This window comes from Belonocnema kinseyi, chromosome 8 (genome assembly GCF_010883055.1).
Source record: "Belonocnema kinseyi isolate 2016_QV_RU_SX_M_011 chromosome 8, B_treatae_v1, whole genome shotgun sequence".
NCBI lineage: Eukaryota > Metazoa > Arthropoda > Insecta > Hymenoptera > Cynipidae > Belonocnema > Belonocnema kinseyi.
This window is the reverse complement of record NC_046664.1, coordinates 63,481,468-63,499,140: the sequence shown is the minus strand read 5'-3', so window position 1 is coordinate 63,499,140 and position 17,673 is coordinate 63,481,468. Positions and strand designations below refer to the sequence as shown.

At 26.6% G+C, this 17,673-nt stretch overlaps 1 protein-coding gene across 1 annotated transcript in view; it reads right to left on the bottom strand.

Annotated features, from left to right (window-relative positions):
• The window catches only part of LOC117178178, a 56,140-nt gene that overhangs the window by 16,350 nt on the left and 22,117 nt on the right, over positions 1–17,673 (bottom strand). Inside the window, exons 11-23 of the mRNA XM_033369468.1 lie at positions 15,365–15,652; positions 15,162–15,292; positions 14,976–15,081; positions 14,634–14,874; positions 13,489–13,639; positions 13,249–13,403; positions 10,278–10,475; positions 10,079–10,131; positions 9,697–9,986; positions 7,665–7,825; positions 2,961–3,164; positions 2,769–2,884; positions 1,589–1,698 (exon numbers count right to left, since the gene is read on the bottom strand). Of these exons, the coding sequence (XP_033225359.1) occupies positions 1,589–1,698; positions 2,769–2,884; positions 2,961–3,164; positions 7,665–7,825; positions 9,697–9,986; positions 10,079–10,131; positions 10,278–10,475; positions 13,249–13,403; positions 13,489–13,639; positions 14,634–14,874; positions 14,976–15,081; positions 15,162–15,292; positions 15,365–15,652 (2,204 nt within the window). The remainder of the gene's footprint in view (positions 1–1,588; positions 1,699–2,768; positions 2,885–2,960; positions 3,165–7,664; positions 7,826–9,696; positions 9,987–10,078; positions 10,132–10,277; positions 10,476–13,248; positions 13,404–13,488; positions 13,640–14,633; positions 14,875–14,975; positions 15,082–15,161; positions 15,293–15,364; positions 15,653–17,673) is intronic.

Genomic DNA, 17,673 nt, shown 5'->3' with positions numbered 1-17,673 from the left:
TGAAATTTCAACAAAATAGTAATAATTTTAGTTTAAAAATTAATTTTTAACCAAAAAAAAGAATTCGGAATCAAAAAAATTAACTTTAACAAAATTAGTTCAACTATCAGCCAAGGAGTTGAATTTTCATCCGAAAAATATAATATATGCATATATGTATATTTATAATGTAAATGAAAAAAAAAGTTGGTTTTAACGCACAAAAATGAATTTTCAACAAGATACTGGAATTATCAACTAAAACAAACTAATTTCCAACCAGAAAATTGCATTTTAAACAAATAAAACAAAATTGTTTCTATCAAAAAAGATGAATTTTCAACAAAATAATTGATTTTTAAACCAAGAAGTATGAATTTTTAACAAAACTGTTCATTTTTCAACACAATAATTTCATTTTTACCAACTAATACCATTTTTAACCAAAAAATATAAATTCTTATCCAAAAATTTAATAGTAGACTTTTCAACCGAAAATAATGGACTTTCAACCGAAAATAAGTTAGATTTTCATACTGGTTTCTACTAAATCATTTTACATGTAAGTGGTAATATTTCTGTGCTTTTTAATTTCTGAGGTACAGTGCATTTGTTAAACGACCTTTAGTTTCATAGCTTTTATGATTTATTTTGAAAAATATTGCGCTCATAAAAAAATATTGTACTGAGAAACAGTGTCATAAAAATATATCTTTTTTTGTACAAAATTTTTTAGTGAAATCATTTTTTTTTTTTTAAGTGACCAAACATGAAACTCACACTGCATTTTCACGATTTTATCAAAAAAATGAACTAAACGTTAAAAAGTATCATTTTAGAGAAAATATTTTGTGCACAAAAATGTAAATTCCAATAAATTACACAGTTGTTCTATAAAACATTTTTTCATATATCTTGAAAAAACTACCACTATTTTTTGCTGAACATTTTTTTTTGTAAAATCATTCGCTTGCGAAAAAAAATCAATTTTAATTTTTAACCGTTATTGACTTTTGCGTTTATTTTTTATTTTTGCTTAAAGGATATTTAAAAAATCATTTCAAATAATAATAAATAACAATTTTTTATATTATCTAAATCGATAGATAGAACACATAAAAATGTCTTACATAACAAATATGTAATTTATTCAGATCTAGATGCACGCTTTTTAAGGTATAGTTCCTTCTTTGAGAAAAATCATGAAAAATAAGCGTATTTTTTATATCTAATCGATTTTTGTTTGAAAAAGAATTCTTATTTTACCAAAAAGTGTTGTTTGCCTTTTTATTTTTTGACATACGTGTATGTTAAATACTTTCCCCAAAACTATTCTTCGTAAGGAATCAATTCATTCATTTAACTTGAAAATCGGTTATGAATTGCCTTTTCTATGAAGGTTTAAAAAGAAAAGTAAAATGCACAATAAAATCAAAATTAAAAGAAAAATTTCACTTAAAGTTCTAATTCGAAAAATCTAATATTCTTTTTTTCGGGATTTTTGGGCACCACTATTAGGAGAAAAATCACTAAATTAATGTTATGGTCGCGTAGCCTATCAAAAAAAAAAAAAAATTGGAATGACCCAAATATATTTCATCTTTCATACTCAATGCGTGTATAATTTTGTAAGAAGTAGAAATGATTGATTCTGCTTTCATTCCTATCGCCCAAGATGTCCATGATAATCAGAAATACTTCATAGTAGTAGAAATTTATCTAAAATTAAATTGGTTAGATTAGTATTATACCAAATCCATTTCAAATCATTCAAAGTTGCAGAATCTCTCAGCGAAGAAATAAGTTGTTTTTGGAAGAAATGGGATCACACGAATTTTCCCGATTTGAGAAAAAAGATTGTCTTGAAGTTACAAGTATTTTAATTTTGATGTCCAGTTTTCAAAATATACAACGTTTTCAGTAAGCTTCTATAATTTTTAATCTAATTCAGACATTCCAACTTTTTTCGGATTTTGGTTAGTTTTACTGACCTTTTTTAAAATTTGTCGTAAAATGTGAATAGAGTTAAAAATTAACAAAATGTCAGAGATTTTTTGAAAGTGCAAAAAGTCAACTTTCAAAAAATATCATAAAAAGTTCCAAAATCAATATATCTTGTTATTTTGTGATAACTTGCATCGGTTACGAAAAAATAAGAAAGTTACATTTTCTTACACTTTCCCAGTCTCCAAAAATATTTAGCCCACATAAAACGTATTTCTTATATAAACAAAACCTTTTTTTCTTAGGTATTGAAAAAAATAAGAAAGGTAGGGTTTTCCAGAAAATCTTAATTTTTTCTTCAGAAATTTGAAGGTATGAATAGAATTTTTTTTAGAAAACCTTAACTTTTTCATTTTTTCCAAAGTTTCTGTTTATATAAGAAAGGTGGCTTTTCAGTTTTATATCAGCTAAACAATTTTTGAGACCAGGCGGATTTTCTGGCTTGAAAATATAATTTTCTAATTTTTGTCGCAAACGATGCAACATATCTCAAAAGAGCAAGAACTTTTCTGTAGAACTTTTTTTATGCGTGCAAGCTTTTAACTTAATATTTATCGTTTTTTTTCTGAGAAAAACGTGAAACTTCAATTTTTTGAAGAAAAAAGTTTCCTGACCACAAAAATTGTTCAGAATCCGCAACAAAAGTTAGAATATCTAATAAGCTCCAAACTATAGAAATTTAAAGAAAAAAGTGTTTTTTGAAAAATAGACGTCAAAATTCGAATACTCGTAACTTCGTGAAATTTTGTTTGATCAGAAAAACATTTAATTATTGTTTAATTTACTTGTGGCTCTATTGAAGTAATGTGAATCCCCAGACGGTTTTTATCTTCGATTTTGTTGACGACGTTTTTACACGTTGTCTCAAGTTTCTTCACTTCGTTCTCGTCAATCTTCAATTCTGAAAACATTTTAAATTATTGCCATTATTTTTTACCTGATCCTTAATCAATCTATGTTCTAATCGAGCAACTTGCCTTTGATTCCATTTACAGTAACTGTATTTAGAGTTGGATTCCACTTTTTCAACAATACTTCCAAGTAAAGCATCAGACAGTCGTCCAAATCAAACAGGAAGTCCTTACAAAACTCCTCAATGAGTTCCACCGGAAACTCTATTTTCGAACTCATTCCGCGTTTTAAAATTTCACGCCTACTCTCAGTAATGCTATTGAACATTTCTGTAAAATGCACGATAAAGTCTTGAAGCTATTGGGGCCTCTGAAAATCGTCGGTAAATTGTACTTCATAAACTCAGACGAAACGAATAAAATTCTATTTTTTATGTAATAATTGAAAGAAAAAATGGGCCCTATTAGCGGCAGTACGATAACCCCCACCATCATAATAGTGGAGTATTCTACTATTTATCTAAAAAAATCTGTTTTGATTTTTGGCGAACTGAACGACAAAACGGGAAAAAAGTCATGAAAGTTAAAACCGATGTTGAAAACTGTTTTATCTACTCCCTTTTTAGATACGTACTAGAACATACCACAACTGTGATTGTGGTGTTATCCTGGCACCGCTAATAGGGCTTATATATGTTACAAGAAAAGCGTATAATCTGGAAATATATATAATCCCCAGGTATTATATATAATGCCCAGAAGAGACCAGGTAAAGTGTGTGAATACTCTCTATTACACACATTCCCTAGGCATTATATGTAATGCCCACAAGAGATCAGGCATTTTTTAAAAATTGTCATTATTCTGGTGATTTTTATGATATGAAGATGTACTTTTTTATTATTCGTAATAAGACGCATTAAAGAAAAGTATTTGTTAGAAGGGAATTTTAGTCAATTTTCAGATTTTAAAAAAAAGAAAAGCCTAAATTCAGTGTTTGAAAAAAATCCACGTTTACTTTTCTTTAAAATGTTAATAAAAGATAGTTTACAATGTATCCTACAAGCTCTTTAAATCTAAAAATGGGATATCTCTTAGTTTTCGAGATATAATTAAAAATGGATTTGAAATTTTTCTTCTATTTTTCATTCGTTTCAATAGGATTTAAAACTGATTTTTTAAATATTAGCCACTGAAGTCTGTTTTATAGGGATTATGATTTTGTTGCGGTTTTAAAAAATAAAAATTGTGTATCATACATACAACACTACTTTCTATTGATAATTAGAGGTTCATATAAATTATTTAAACAATTCATTATTTTTGCTAGGAATATTCACTTACAATAGAATTCGGAAGTCGCGGTTTTCCGAATAATTCAACTTATTTTCAACCTTTCAATTAGAATGAGGTAATCATTAAATCAAGTTAATAAAAATAACTGTTTACAAAATGTGATATTATTTTTAATAATATTGCCTTTGAATAATGCTAGAAAATTTTGGTTTTTTCTAATATACTCAATATATCAAATTATATAACAAATTATTATTGTTTATAACTATCTTTTCCTAGATAGTTGCAGATTTTTCTGAATTTTTCAACTTATTGTCCATTTTGTACTTACAAGGGGACCTTTAAGTCTGCTTTTTTTGTTTAAATTGATACTCTCCTCAATGAAAGGTACATACCACAGGTTTTCTGAGAAAAATCAAGAAGACGCAATTTTGACCCATTTTCGAGAAAAATTCATTTTAAAAATTGTGAAAGCATGGTCATCGAGCCGATGGAATATTTTTTTTAAGCCTCAGAAGCTCCCTGGTAGAGCGTTTGGCTAATAGCCGCAAGGTTGCGCGTTCTAACCCCGCTATCTGTACTTTTTTATTAAAATACTTGTTTATTCAATTTTTGAAAAAAAATTATATAATTATGCCATTTGATGATTACTTAATTCCTTATTTTTAAAAACTCTGTTTATCGTATTTTTATTGTCCCTCTTTTGAACAACAGTGCATTTGATTAAAATTCTTTATGTTTCAATAGTTTCTAGTATTTACGTTTTTAAACTAGAGAAGGAATACATTCTTTCCAACAAAAATTTCGACAATAAGTACAAAATTAAATTGTTTTCCGCAAGCTACAAAAAAGACACATAAATAATAGACAATTATCTTCAATACGAGAAAATACACTTTTAAGACACTTCTGATTCTTTTTAGAAAATATTGGTGAAATGAGTCACTGCATCCGGTGGTTTTTCGTATTTATTATTAAAACTTTCATTTGAATCTCTTTGTTCCTACTTTAATTCAAATATATAAATATTATAAATTATTGAAGTATAAAGAATTTTAATAAAATGGGCAATCGTCCAAACAAGTGATAATAAAAATACAATAAATAAATTTTTCATTGAAATTAAGGAATAAATTATATTGAATGTTATTTACAAATGGAATAAAGAAGCATTTTGATAAATTTAAAAAAATAAAATAAAAAAACAAAGTATGGACAGGGAGAATTGAACGCGAAACCTTGCGGATATCAGCCAAGCGCTCCACCAGGAAGCTACCGACGCGTCGAAATACTTTTACATCGACTCGATGACCATCCACTCACAATTTTTAAAGTGCATTTTTCTCCAGAATGGTTCAAAATTGCGTCTTCTTGAGTAAATGTGAGAAGCGGACAAAAAGTTAAAAATAAAAAAAAACTATAAATAAAGAAGATAGTTATAAACAATAATAATTTGTTTAAACCATTAAGTTTTTTTAAAATTGTATCCCTTATTACATCACACTAATTGAAACGTGGATGAAAAGTGGAAAATTGTAGAAATAATGCAACTTTGCAGCATTATTCTAAGAGAATATTGCCACAAATAATAATAAATTGCTCAAACAATTATTTATCTTAAATTTAATTCATTATTGGTTCGCTCTAACTGAAAAGTTGATAATAATTTGAAAAAACTCGGAAAACCTAGGTCTTTCTAACTATATACTAAGAGAAAATTGCCAAAAACAGTTACACATTGTTTAATTAATTTATACAAACATTTAATTATCTATAAAATGTATAATTATAAGTTATTTGTATTTGAAATATTGCAAAAAAAAACATAATTAGCGGATAAAAATCGCAAAACTAAATTATTTATTCGGACCCTTCAAAACAGTCCCATGGGGGTCATATTTAAAAAATAAGTTTTGATTAATATTTTATGGCTAACTTTAAAAAAAATGTTGAAATTCAACTTGTTGCACAATATTTTAAGGATTCAAAAACTTTGTCAAGACGTACAGGAATACACTTAGACCCCCCTATTCTTATACTGATACAAGACCCTTTTTTTGATAAATCTGAAAGTCTTAAAAAAAATGGCACTTACTCAATTGAGAAAATCAACTTTTTTATCAAATAGTAAATGGTGAAGATCATTTTTTTTAAATCTCCTCTAACAAATCTCTTTAAGATTTATCAAACCTTTATTAAAAAAAAAACGTCAACGACTGATAAAAATTAAAAATTGATGATTCTATTCATGATTTTTTTACAGGAAAAGGTTTTTTTTTAAACGTTCCTGCAAAAAAAAGTTTCGTACCAATAAGTTTTTATGCGTAAAAAATAAAATTCAGTGTGAATCAAAATATCATTCCAGTGCACCATGTTTGTATAAATAGCGAGCAAACCTTTTTTGAATTCTATAAGTGTTCGCCAATTTATCTGGCCCTTCTTTGAATACATCATTATATTCAAAAGTCAAGATTATATACTTTACCTATATCGTGCCAGGCATTATACAGGGTGGACACGCTGGGGCTTACATACATGGCGAGTTGAATGCTACCCGAATTGCATAACAGCAGGGCAGAAGCCATTATACAGGGGTATTTTCATATTTCGCGCCTTTAAAGTTTCATTCGGATTGGCCATTCCGTCAAGTCCGTGCATCTTCGGATCAAGTTTATGATAGTTTCCATGATTGCGTTCGAAACTTCAAACGGATACAAGTGTCAAAACAATATAGGTTATGTTATATAGTAATTACAAATAATAAAAGTGTTTAATTAAAAATGAAGTGAGACATGTGAACTGAGAAGTAAACGTAATTTTTTTCTTTGCTAGTACCATTATAGAATAGCTGCTCCATGACAAATAGTATAAAATAGTAATAATATTCTGCGCTTCCAGTGGGCGAAGAGTGAATGGTGTTTAACGCTTATTTTTACTGCATAAAAAAAGGTATGTTATGAATAGACAGGATATGTTTTAAATAAAGTGAATGAAATATTACATGCGTAAACTTTAAATTGACATTGCCTATATTTACTGACAGCGACTAGGGCAAACAGGTGAGTCTGAACATAACCGCTTGAGGTTTTGAACGCAACCATGGAAACTCTCATAAACTTAATCCGAAGATGCACGGACTTGGCCGAAGGGCCGATCCGAATGCAACTTTAAAGGCGCGAAATATGAAAATATCCCTGTAAAATGGCTTCTCCCCTGCTATTGTGCAATTCGGTTAGCATTCAACTTGCCATGGATGTAAGCCCCAGCGTGTCCACCCTGTATATAATGCCTAGGTAATGCATATAATAAGCATTCAATTACACACTTGATCTAAAATCGCCAGCCATTATATATAATGCTTAGGGATTATATATAATACCTGAATTATATACTTTGCCTGTAACATATATTTGCACACAAAAAACTAGACAAAATAGATTCTCCGTTGGATCTAGGTCTATGAAGTCCGATTTACCGATGATTCCCAGGGCTCTTAATCCGGCAATAATAATCAAAAAGATATAAAGTAAAAACCTTTGTAGGAAATTCCGTATTTGGATAACTTTTTCGCCCAATAGTGTAATGTTCTGTACTTATTATATTCTTCTTGCATGTCATCATTTATTAAATGGAAATATTCCCAGCCTAGCTGTGATATCGTTCGGTGACGAATATAATCCGCTTGATAGCTACAGCTATATTTGTACAAAAATATTTTAAAATGAGAATGTAATGTTTCGGCACGAATCGTTCTATACATAAATCTTATTTTAAAAAAGTGCTGTAACGATTTGTCTCATGAATCCCGCATCATTGTTGCTTAAAACCTCATTGGCTTTTCATCAATTGAACATCTTTTATATCTTTAATTTAAAATTTTGAAAATTAATCTACAAACGCTTACCCCGAAAGGCAAATGGCTTAATGGTAGAATAAAAAAACAAAAACTGCAAATAATGCCTTTTCATAAAAAAAATAATAGGAAACTTTATACGAATTAAGAAACATTTGTGATTTTAATAATCTTACGCGGTTAAATTGAAAGTTTTAAATTATCTAATAAATTATTGAAAATTCATAAAGGTTCGAGAACCTCAAATTTCTGAAAATATTAGGCTGCGTTAATTTTTTTCACCGTAAATCCAGATTTTAAAGCAAAAATTTTAGGTTATAGTAGCGTTTTAGACCAAAAATTGGTATTTTTAAGCAGAAAACATCAGCTTTAAATGCAATAAACTTCTTAATTTAATAGAATTTTCAGATTTGAAAATTTTCGGATTGTGTTAGTGTTTTTCAGCGGAAGTGGAAATCTTTATTATAAAATCATTAGATTTCAAAGAGGATGATAATTTCCTAAATTTTTCAAACAAAAACTATTATAATTTCATCAAGATTTAGCATCTTTTAAGAATTTAGGATTATAATAGTGTTATTCGTCAAAAATTGGTATTTTCAATAATAAAAAATATATATTTTAAAAAGGATTCTTAACTTTTGAGTAATTTTACGTAATTTTGGCAATTTACATCAGAAATCGATATTTCTATACAAAAATAAATTGATTTCAATCGAATGATTTTTGTTTAAAATAATAAAATTAACCAGCTTCACCAATTTTTGTTTTTGTTAGCCTTGTACATTTGATATTGACATTTTTTTTAATAATTCGATTTCAAAGAAAATTGATAATCTTTCAACAATTTCAAGTTCGATTAGCGTTTTCAAGCAAAAATTGGTATTTTAAAATAAAAATCAATATAATTTGAATAAGATTTAGTACCTCTTAACAATCTTGGATTGTGTTAGGGTTTTTCGTGGGAAAAAGTTTACTTTTTAATAGTTAAAAATTGAAGAATCTTGCAAATGGAAGAAAATTTTTTATTGAATTTTTAACTGAAAATGCCATTTTTTTACTGTTGAAACCTTAAGAAAAGAGGGATTTTTGTTATAAAAACACGTGTTAAAAATATATTTACATTATTTTTCATGAGAAACAATTTTCTGGCAAATTAATAGTCATCGAATTGACTCTCAGTAGGGAATTTATAATATTTAAAAAGAATTTCCCACTTTATTTTATCTTCTTGTTAAACAAAAAACATTACTTTGAAAAAAGAAGACTTTGCAATCTTGAACAATTTTTTGTTACGTTATGTTACTCTTTTTCGTCTAAACTTGCTATAGTTAATAACAAATCATTTTAGTTCAAAGAATATTTACAATGTATGTACAATAACAGGTTATTTTAGGGGTTTTTTTTTATATACCGAAAATCGGTTATTTCAAACAATTTTGATTATTATTATTTTTAACAACTTTAGGTTATTTCAGTGTTTTTTATTAGTAATTGGTATTTTTGATTGAAAAATTGACGGTTTGATCCTGAAGATATCAATTTTGATCAATTAACAGAAATTTTATCCTTACTTAACTTTCATATTATTTTAGATAAAAGATACTATAAGAAAAACAATTTTTTTAATTTAATTAAAAATTTGCGTAAGAAAAAAAATCGCAAGCATAACGCGCGTGTTTGTCTTATAGTAGAAGCTAATGAAGTACTTACGATTTACTTTCGGCAGGGAACCATTTTAAACTTTTCGATTCGGGAAGCATAAAGAGGCAAACCAATCCTAATTGTAAGTCAAATGAACGAGTGCTTACTACTTTTTGCAGTAGTGAAAGCAAATATTGGCACATGGCATTTTTTATTTGGGAATTCTCGTTTGCTGTTAGAGCGTAACAGCAGCTGAAGTGCAATGTCTTGATAATTTGTAATGTGGAAAAATCCAAATGGTCAATTTGAATTTTATTTATATTATCCATCCAGTTGATCAACAACCTCCCGATTTCATCCTAGAGATATATTTTAAATTAAGAAATCAGTGCTAAGAAAGTTTATGATTATTAAATTTACAAATAAAAATTGTAACATGTAATATGCAAACCTGTTTAGAAGATTCATAAAAATTCTTAGAGCAAATAATGTCGCCAGTTGCCACTAGAGGGTAAAAAATAAGTTAATTAATGTTTAAAAGACTATTTAAATCAGAAAGTTTAGTGCAATGTATTCTTATCGATATATAATATAGGAATTATATTTAATTATATTTAGGAAATATATAATATAGGAATTAATTTGTGTACCTCTGCAGAGTAAGTAAATCTTCAAAGAATCTTGAAAGATTTTTAACAAAGTGGATCTTGAAGAAACAGTAGTGTCCGCATAAATCGTATAAAGTTTCCATTGGGATAAAGTCATTGAATCGATTTCATTCGTTTTCATACAAGTCTCATTGTAAGTTTTCACCCAATTATTCAATGCCAAACTGCTTTGTAATTCAGCTGAAAAACAGAAACTTTACAGTTTTCAAATACTTTGTAAGGATGGCCACTCAAGACTCAGAAGGAAATACATGATTTTCAAATTTAAATTTTCAAAACTAAACAATTTATAATTTAAATTTTTAATAAAAGAATCTACAAATTGAAGAATCTTGTGCTATACAATACAGAACCGGGAGCGTTAAAATTTTTTAATGAAGTATTATATGAGTAAAAAAAATAAAAAATTATGTTCAAAATTTAACAATTTTTATTTCAAGATCTTCAAACAAACAAAATGATTCAAATTGAAGATTTTCAAACAGCGTAAAGAAATAAATTGCTTGATAAAATATTGATTGTTCAATTAAATTAGTATCACAAATCTCTTTAATTTTAAATAAAACTTCATATTGCTCAATTACTCAACAGAATTAATCACAATGAGTAATTGAAAATGGTCTCCGTTATAAACTTTCACTCTAAAATTATTCATATTTATATTATTGTGCTTAGAAATTGTACATATTTAAACAATTAAAAATTTGAAACAGATAGTTTTAAATTCTTAATGCTTTAGTTGAAAATTATACAGCTAGAAGCGCTTTTAATTTAAAATTTCACTATTATAAACCATTTAAATTTGGTATATTTTACAATCTAAGAATTTCACTATGAAGAATTTCAATTTCAAATTGCACGCAATTGAAAAAAATTTAATCTGAAATTATATTAGATTTTGATTGTTTTAAAAAAAGAAAAATATTTTAAAAGTTCTTCATCACTAATTTTGCAACATTTAATCATTCAAATTTAAAACCAAATTTTTGTGATTTCCGAGTCTATAAATATTTAGCATTTTCCATTTAAAGTATTTCCCTTTCAAACGCGTTTGTCGAAGTTTCGACTGTAAATAAAGACTTTTAATTTGAAATGAATTTTCAGAATTCGTGACTATTAAGGTTTTCAATTTTTAAGTGTTCTATCTTTAAGAATTAAATTGTACATCTTAAATTATACATCTTTGAGAAATTTAAGAACAAACGAATTTGTCTGTTTTAATCTAAAATCTTGGATTTTAAATTTGTGTTACCTTATGTAACAGCTGGGTTTCATATACCCAGGGATAACAGTGCAAAAACAGAAATTATACAGTATACAAAAAAAGTGATGCTTATAAATACATTTAAATATTATTGTCCCAAACTTGTTATTTCGACCTTACTATAATTCATATTTCGAATTAAAATTTGTGAGCTAGCACACTAGCACTCAATATTTTGAAAAGAAATATCTTGAAAATTTTTGGAATTTGTTAAAAATAACTTAAAATATTTAAAATCCTATGGAATTTTCTTACGTCCTTCATATCTCTTAAAATTGTTGAAATCCTTAGAAATCCCATTTAATTAAATAAATTTTATTCCCTTAAAGTTCTCTAGAAATTCGTTGAAGCCCCTTCAAAGCCATTAAAATGTGTAGAAATCATTTGAAATTCCATGAATACAAATTAAATAAATTTCTCCTAAAAACGCGTTTAAAAATTCACGCGCGAAAAACGCATGCTCCCGTCCTTCGATTTTAATTTTTTTAATATTAAAAACATGAACCACTTAAAAATCCATAATATCAAAATTTTAAATATAAAGAGTTATAAATAATTTAAGAAATAATTAATTTTAGTTAGTAAAACATGTTTGAAAAAAACCTTACTTATTCGTACTTTTAATATTTTCATGGATGCCAATATTTTTTACGTATCTGGTGATCTTAACTGTTTCCATAAATATTATTATTCACATATTTTAAAATTTGAAATAGAAATATTTTTCAAGTCTTCAATTAAAAATTGTTTATCTTTGAAAAATTTACATGTAAAATTGACAATTCAAACATTTTTTAATTAAAACGTCTGAAAACTGTCTAATATTAGAAAATTAAAATCGTTTAATTTTAAACGCTTGTAATTTGAAATGGTCTAAACACTAAAAACAGTATAAAAAAACTTAACATACGAAGTAAAAAAAAAAAAGAATTAACTATGAACATTTTTAAATTAAAACCATGAAGTTCAAACAATTTTAAATTCAAAAAAATTTCAATTAAAAAAATTTTTAAATAAGAAAGACCATTTTCGTTTTAAATAAAAGCATGGGTTTCTTAATTTAAAAAAAATAAGAAAGAGGTTTATTTAAATTTCAATAATAGTATATTTAAATAACAGATATTGAACCTCTGTTAAATATTAATAACTGGTTAAAAGCTAATTTATGGTAGTTTTGGAAAATTGTTTAAATTCTACAACTTATTAAATTTTGTGTTCAATCGAAAAATTCCATTAAGATCAGTTGTAAATCTTGTAATTCATGTTTGAATTTTAGTCTAAAAGAACAAGAATATTTATATATGTCTAATTTGATGACAATAGTCATTCAAATTTAAACTAAAAAAATAGGTATTCAACGTACACTTTACTATAGTCAATTTAAAAAATATTTAATTTGCATAAATTAAGAAAAAAATATTTTACCTTTAAAGTTTCAGTTAAATCCTAAATGGTTTAGTTTCATATTAGTCAAAATTAAAAAGGTAAATTTAATTATAATAGTTAATTCTCTAAGATAAAATAAGCTTTCACTACTCGCAGTAGCATATTCTTGTTTTCAATAGAATAATTTTGTACATCCAAAACGACCAATTGTATTTTCAAATATAATGTAATGTATTTAAAGAAAAATGGGAAAAAGGGAAAGTTTTTCCATAATAGGGAAAAAGGGCATAATTATATACTTACTGCTATGTCCTGTACATATTGAAGAAATAGATAATTTTGTAATGCCCTTTGATAATTCAGAGCTGCTCTCTTTATTCAACATCGACGTTAAACAAATGTTCTGCACATACGAAACATTATATTCTTCAAACTCACTTGTTTTCGCAGCTGTTTTTCTAATAAAGAGCAGGTTTGATAAATTATTATTCACATATTGTCTCTAATAAATCAATATATATTTTAAAAAGCCTTTGTACTTACGAAACAACATAATTTAACATAGAGATTTTTTCCGTTTTTTGGCATAAAAGACTCTCGACAAGCAGCTTCGGTGCTTTTAGTAAATCTGCTACTTTTTTTGCATTTTTGTAAATCAACGAAATCGAATTAGCCTCGTCTTCAGTTTTAATTTCTGGAAGAAAGTGAATTGTCTTTAAATATCAAATTCGTTTATAGCAAGAAATATTTCTATCATGGGCTGTTCATAAATTACGCAAATTGTTTCGGGGTAAATTCTTACGCATAATTTTCACTTTTCTATCCTAATATTTGAAAAGTATTAAAAATTAATTTCAATATTTAAACTATTATTATTCAGTCTATAAATTATCGAATTTCCTACTTGTCACAAGGTTCACATTCTTTTCCATTTTTCTTCTTTTCCACTTAAATGCGATCTGAATGTAAAATTCAAATTGAAAGTTCATTATTTTTGATACGAAAGTCTACTATTAAATTTCAGGTTAAGAATTCATCTTTTTTGGTTCAAAATTTAATTATTTTGTTGAAAATTCAACTTTTTTATTGAAAAGTCATTCTTTTTTTTTGCAATTCGACTATTTTGTTGAAAATTTGCCTTGACAATAAAAAATTCTTGAACATTCAATCATTTTGTTGAGAATTCGTCCTTTCCGTTTTAAGGTTCATTTTTTTAGATATTTAATTTTTTTTAGTTAAAAAGTAAACTGTTTCGATTAAAAATTACATTTTTTATTGAAAATTCTCGGTTTGAAGATTTTATCTTTTTTAGTTCAGAATTCTACTATTTTTTAACAATCGTTTGCAAGTTGATGTACTTTTTAAAAATTCGTTTTTTTTTTAAAGAGGAAGCTTAATTTTTTGGATAAAAATATAACTCCTGCGTTGAAAGTTGAACTTTTTTCTTAAAAATTCGTTTTCTTTCTTGTTGAAGATAAATATTTTTCTTGGAAAAGTCATCACTTTGGTTGAAAATTTAACTACTTCGATAACAATTTTTTTTTTTTTGTTAAACATAAATGTTGTGAAATAAAAATTTACTTAATTAGTTGAACATTTAAAAATTTTGTAGAAAATTTACCTTTTTGTTTTGTCTTTTGTCTTTAAAAAAAATACGTAATTTAGACACGGCCTCGTATATACTTTACCATTTGTTAAATGTGTGATGTAATCCTCAAGAATTTTTTGCTTTTGGGTGTGATATTGTGAAAAATTGACGTTGATGTTAAACTTGGTTCTCAAATGGAAAATGGCTTTCACATGTTGCATATTAAGAAGTGTGTCGTCAAAATTCATGGAGGCTTTCTTCGTACGCTTTAAAATATCTCTTAACTTGTTTTCCACAACGTTAAATACTTCAATGAAGTGTCCCAGGGATTTGTTAATTGTCTAAAAAGCAATCAATAATATTAAGGTACGTATTCATGATATCAGTATTTTAAATTAAAACGATTTGAATAATTTAAATTTAAATCTAATTCGAGGAATACCTTTAACATCAGGGCTCCCATTACATAATTAACTATCTGCTTGCAACAATGCTCAGCAACATCATCTTCTAACTCGTCTATTATATCCATGGCTCTTGAAATATCTCTGTAATAAAAGAGTTTGTTAATGTCTCTGAACGGAATTCATATTCTATCTGAAAAAATGTAATTAATTGTCGACGTTACCCTTTGCGCAAGAATTTGTTAATAGCAGAGGCTAAGGCTGAAATTCGCATGGAGCGATCAGTTTTCGTCAATTCTAAAATATCATTCATCATGTTCAGATCGCCCTTTTTAATAATACAGCCTATCAGTCTCTGGAAGAAAGATTATAACTGTATTGAAAATTTCGAAGAAATATATCATTTTCAAAAGACTAGATTACTAACATTATTTATCCCGACGTGCTCAAAACCGTATTTTTTCAGAATCAGCTTAACAGGAATAGAATTTCTTTCCGTTCTGATTTTAGAGACCAAAATGTGATCGTAAGCGTAACTTTGTTCAGCAAGAGAAAGCATCGTAGAACTCCAAGGAACTGGGGCTGCTTTCAAGACTTCCAGGATCAATTGCAATCGATTTTGAATATTGTGAATGAATCCGATGACCATAGCGACTCGTTTCTCCCAAGGTGCTTCTTCCAAGAAGGATGAGATTTTTGAATTCCTCAAAGTTTTCTGTAATTTAAAGATGGTTAATTTTTTTTGGTTGGCATACATCATCGGGTTGCAAAATCTCAAATTTACCATTTTCAACAAAAGTTACATTTTCAATCAAAATGATAAATCTTTGATTTAAAAAATCCTCAGCATACTAAAGAAAAGTATTTTAATTTCAAATCAAAAAGAATTTAATTAAACGATAGATACGAATTTTCAACAAATCAGATGAATTCTCAACCAAAACTGACTAATTTCCAATCCAACAAGAAGAGTTCTCAACAAAATAGTTGAATTATCAAAGAATAGAATTTTTCAGTGAAAAAAAATTTGATCCGAAATGACAAATCTTCAACCCAAAAATACGAATTTCCTGCAAAACTGTTGAGTTTCCAATCCAAAATTATGAATTTTTACAAAAAAGTTTCATTTTCGACCCAAAAATATCAATTTCCTCCTTAAAGAATTGAACTTTCAACTAAAAAAGATAAATTTTTTACAAAAATGAAAAAGTTACATTTTCAGTTAAAAAAATTAATGTTCGTTCTACCAACGAAGACAAATTTTCAACAAAATAATTGAATTTTCCACCAAACAGATAAATTTCAACCAAGAAGATTAAATTTCTACCAACAAAGATACATTTTCTAGAAAAAATATCTTTCAATTTTCAGTTGAAAAAATGTTAATTTTCAACCAAAGAAACCGATTTTATACCCAAAAAAAACTAATATTGTATCACAAAATACGAATTTTTATAGAATATACAGGGATTCTCAACCGAATAGTTCAATTTTTAAGTGAAGAAAATAAATTTTCAGCCAAAAAACAAAAAGAATTTTAAGCGAAAAAAACAGGTTTCTAACTAAAATGATCAATCATAAAAAAAAAAATTTTTTTACTAAGTAGTTCCACTTTGATCTAAGTAAGTAGTTAAATTTTAAACCAAAAAAGATGAATTCCCAATGGATAAACTAATAGTTGATATTTTAACCATAAATATGTTACACAAAAAAAAAGAATTTGCCACAAAACAGTTTAATTTTCAACTAAACAGATGTTGATATTTCAACCAAAAAATATTATAATTTTAAACCAAGAACAGTTGAATTAAACCAAAAAAGATGAATTAAATTTAAAAAATAACTTTTAAATTTAAACAAAAACTTTTCTAAAAAAAAGTTTAATTTTCAACCTAAAAGATTAAATTTTTTTCAGCAAAAGAGAAATATTCTTTATAAAATGAAATAGTTCAATTTGCAGTACAAAAAGTTAATTTTCAACCAAGAAGATTAATATTATACCACAAAAGGAGAATTTTTTAGAAAATTTAGGCATTTTCAACCGAATAGTTTTAACTAAAATGATGAATAATAAAAAAAATTAACAAAGTAGTTCCCATTCCATCTAAGTAGGTAGTTGAATTTTCAATTAAAAAGAGGAATTCTCAATTAAAAAATGTAATAGTTGATATTTCAACCAAAAATATTTTTATTTGAAGCCAAGAAGAGTTGAATTAAACAAAACAAAAAAATTTCAACAAAATAGTTGAATGCTTAATCCAAACATATTAATTTTCAAACAAACATTTGTGATTGTTAACCAATAAAGGTGTAATTTCCACCAAAATAAATTAATTTTCCGCCCGAAAAGATGAATTTTCAATCAAATGAATGACTTTTCAGTCAAATTGTTAAGTTTGCATAAAAATAAAAAAATAACTTTTAATGTGAAAAATTCCTGAAAAAAAACCAAGAATTCAACGAGCAAATTTAAACAACCACCATAAAATTGTTCTATTGAAATTTGAAAAAAGATTTAAAATGTCCTAAAAAATTTAATAATTTTGAGAGTTATTAATTTTATTATTAATTTTTGAGAATTTATGGAAATAATCTACAAGTTAATCAAGAGTTATGCTAGTATGATTAATTATATTTACGAGGGTAGTTCAATAAGTCCTTAGAATGACCAACATATGGCGCGCGAATCGCTCCAAATCATCTGTTTTCAGTCAGCACCACTCCCGAATAGATATA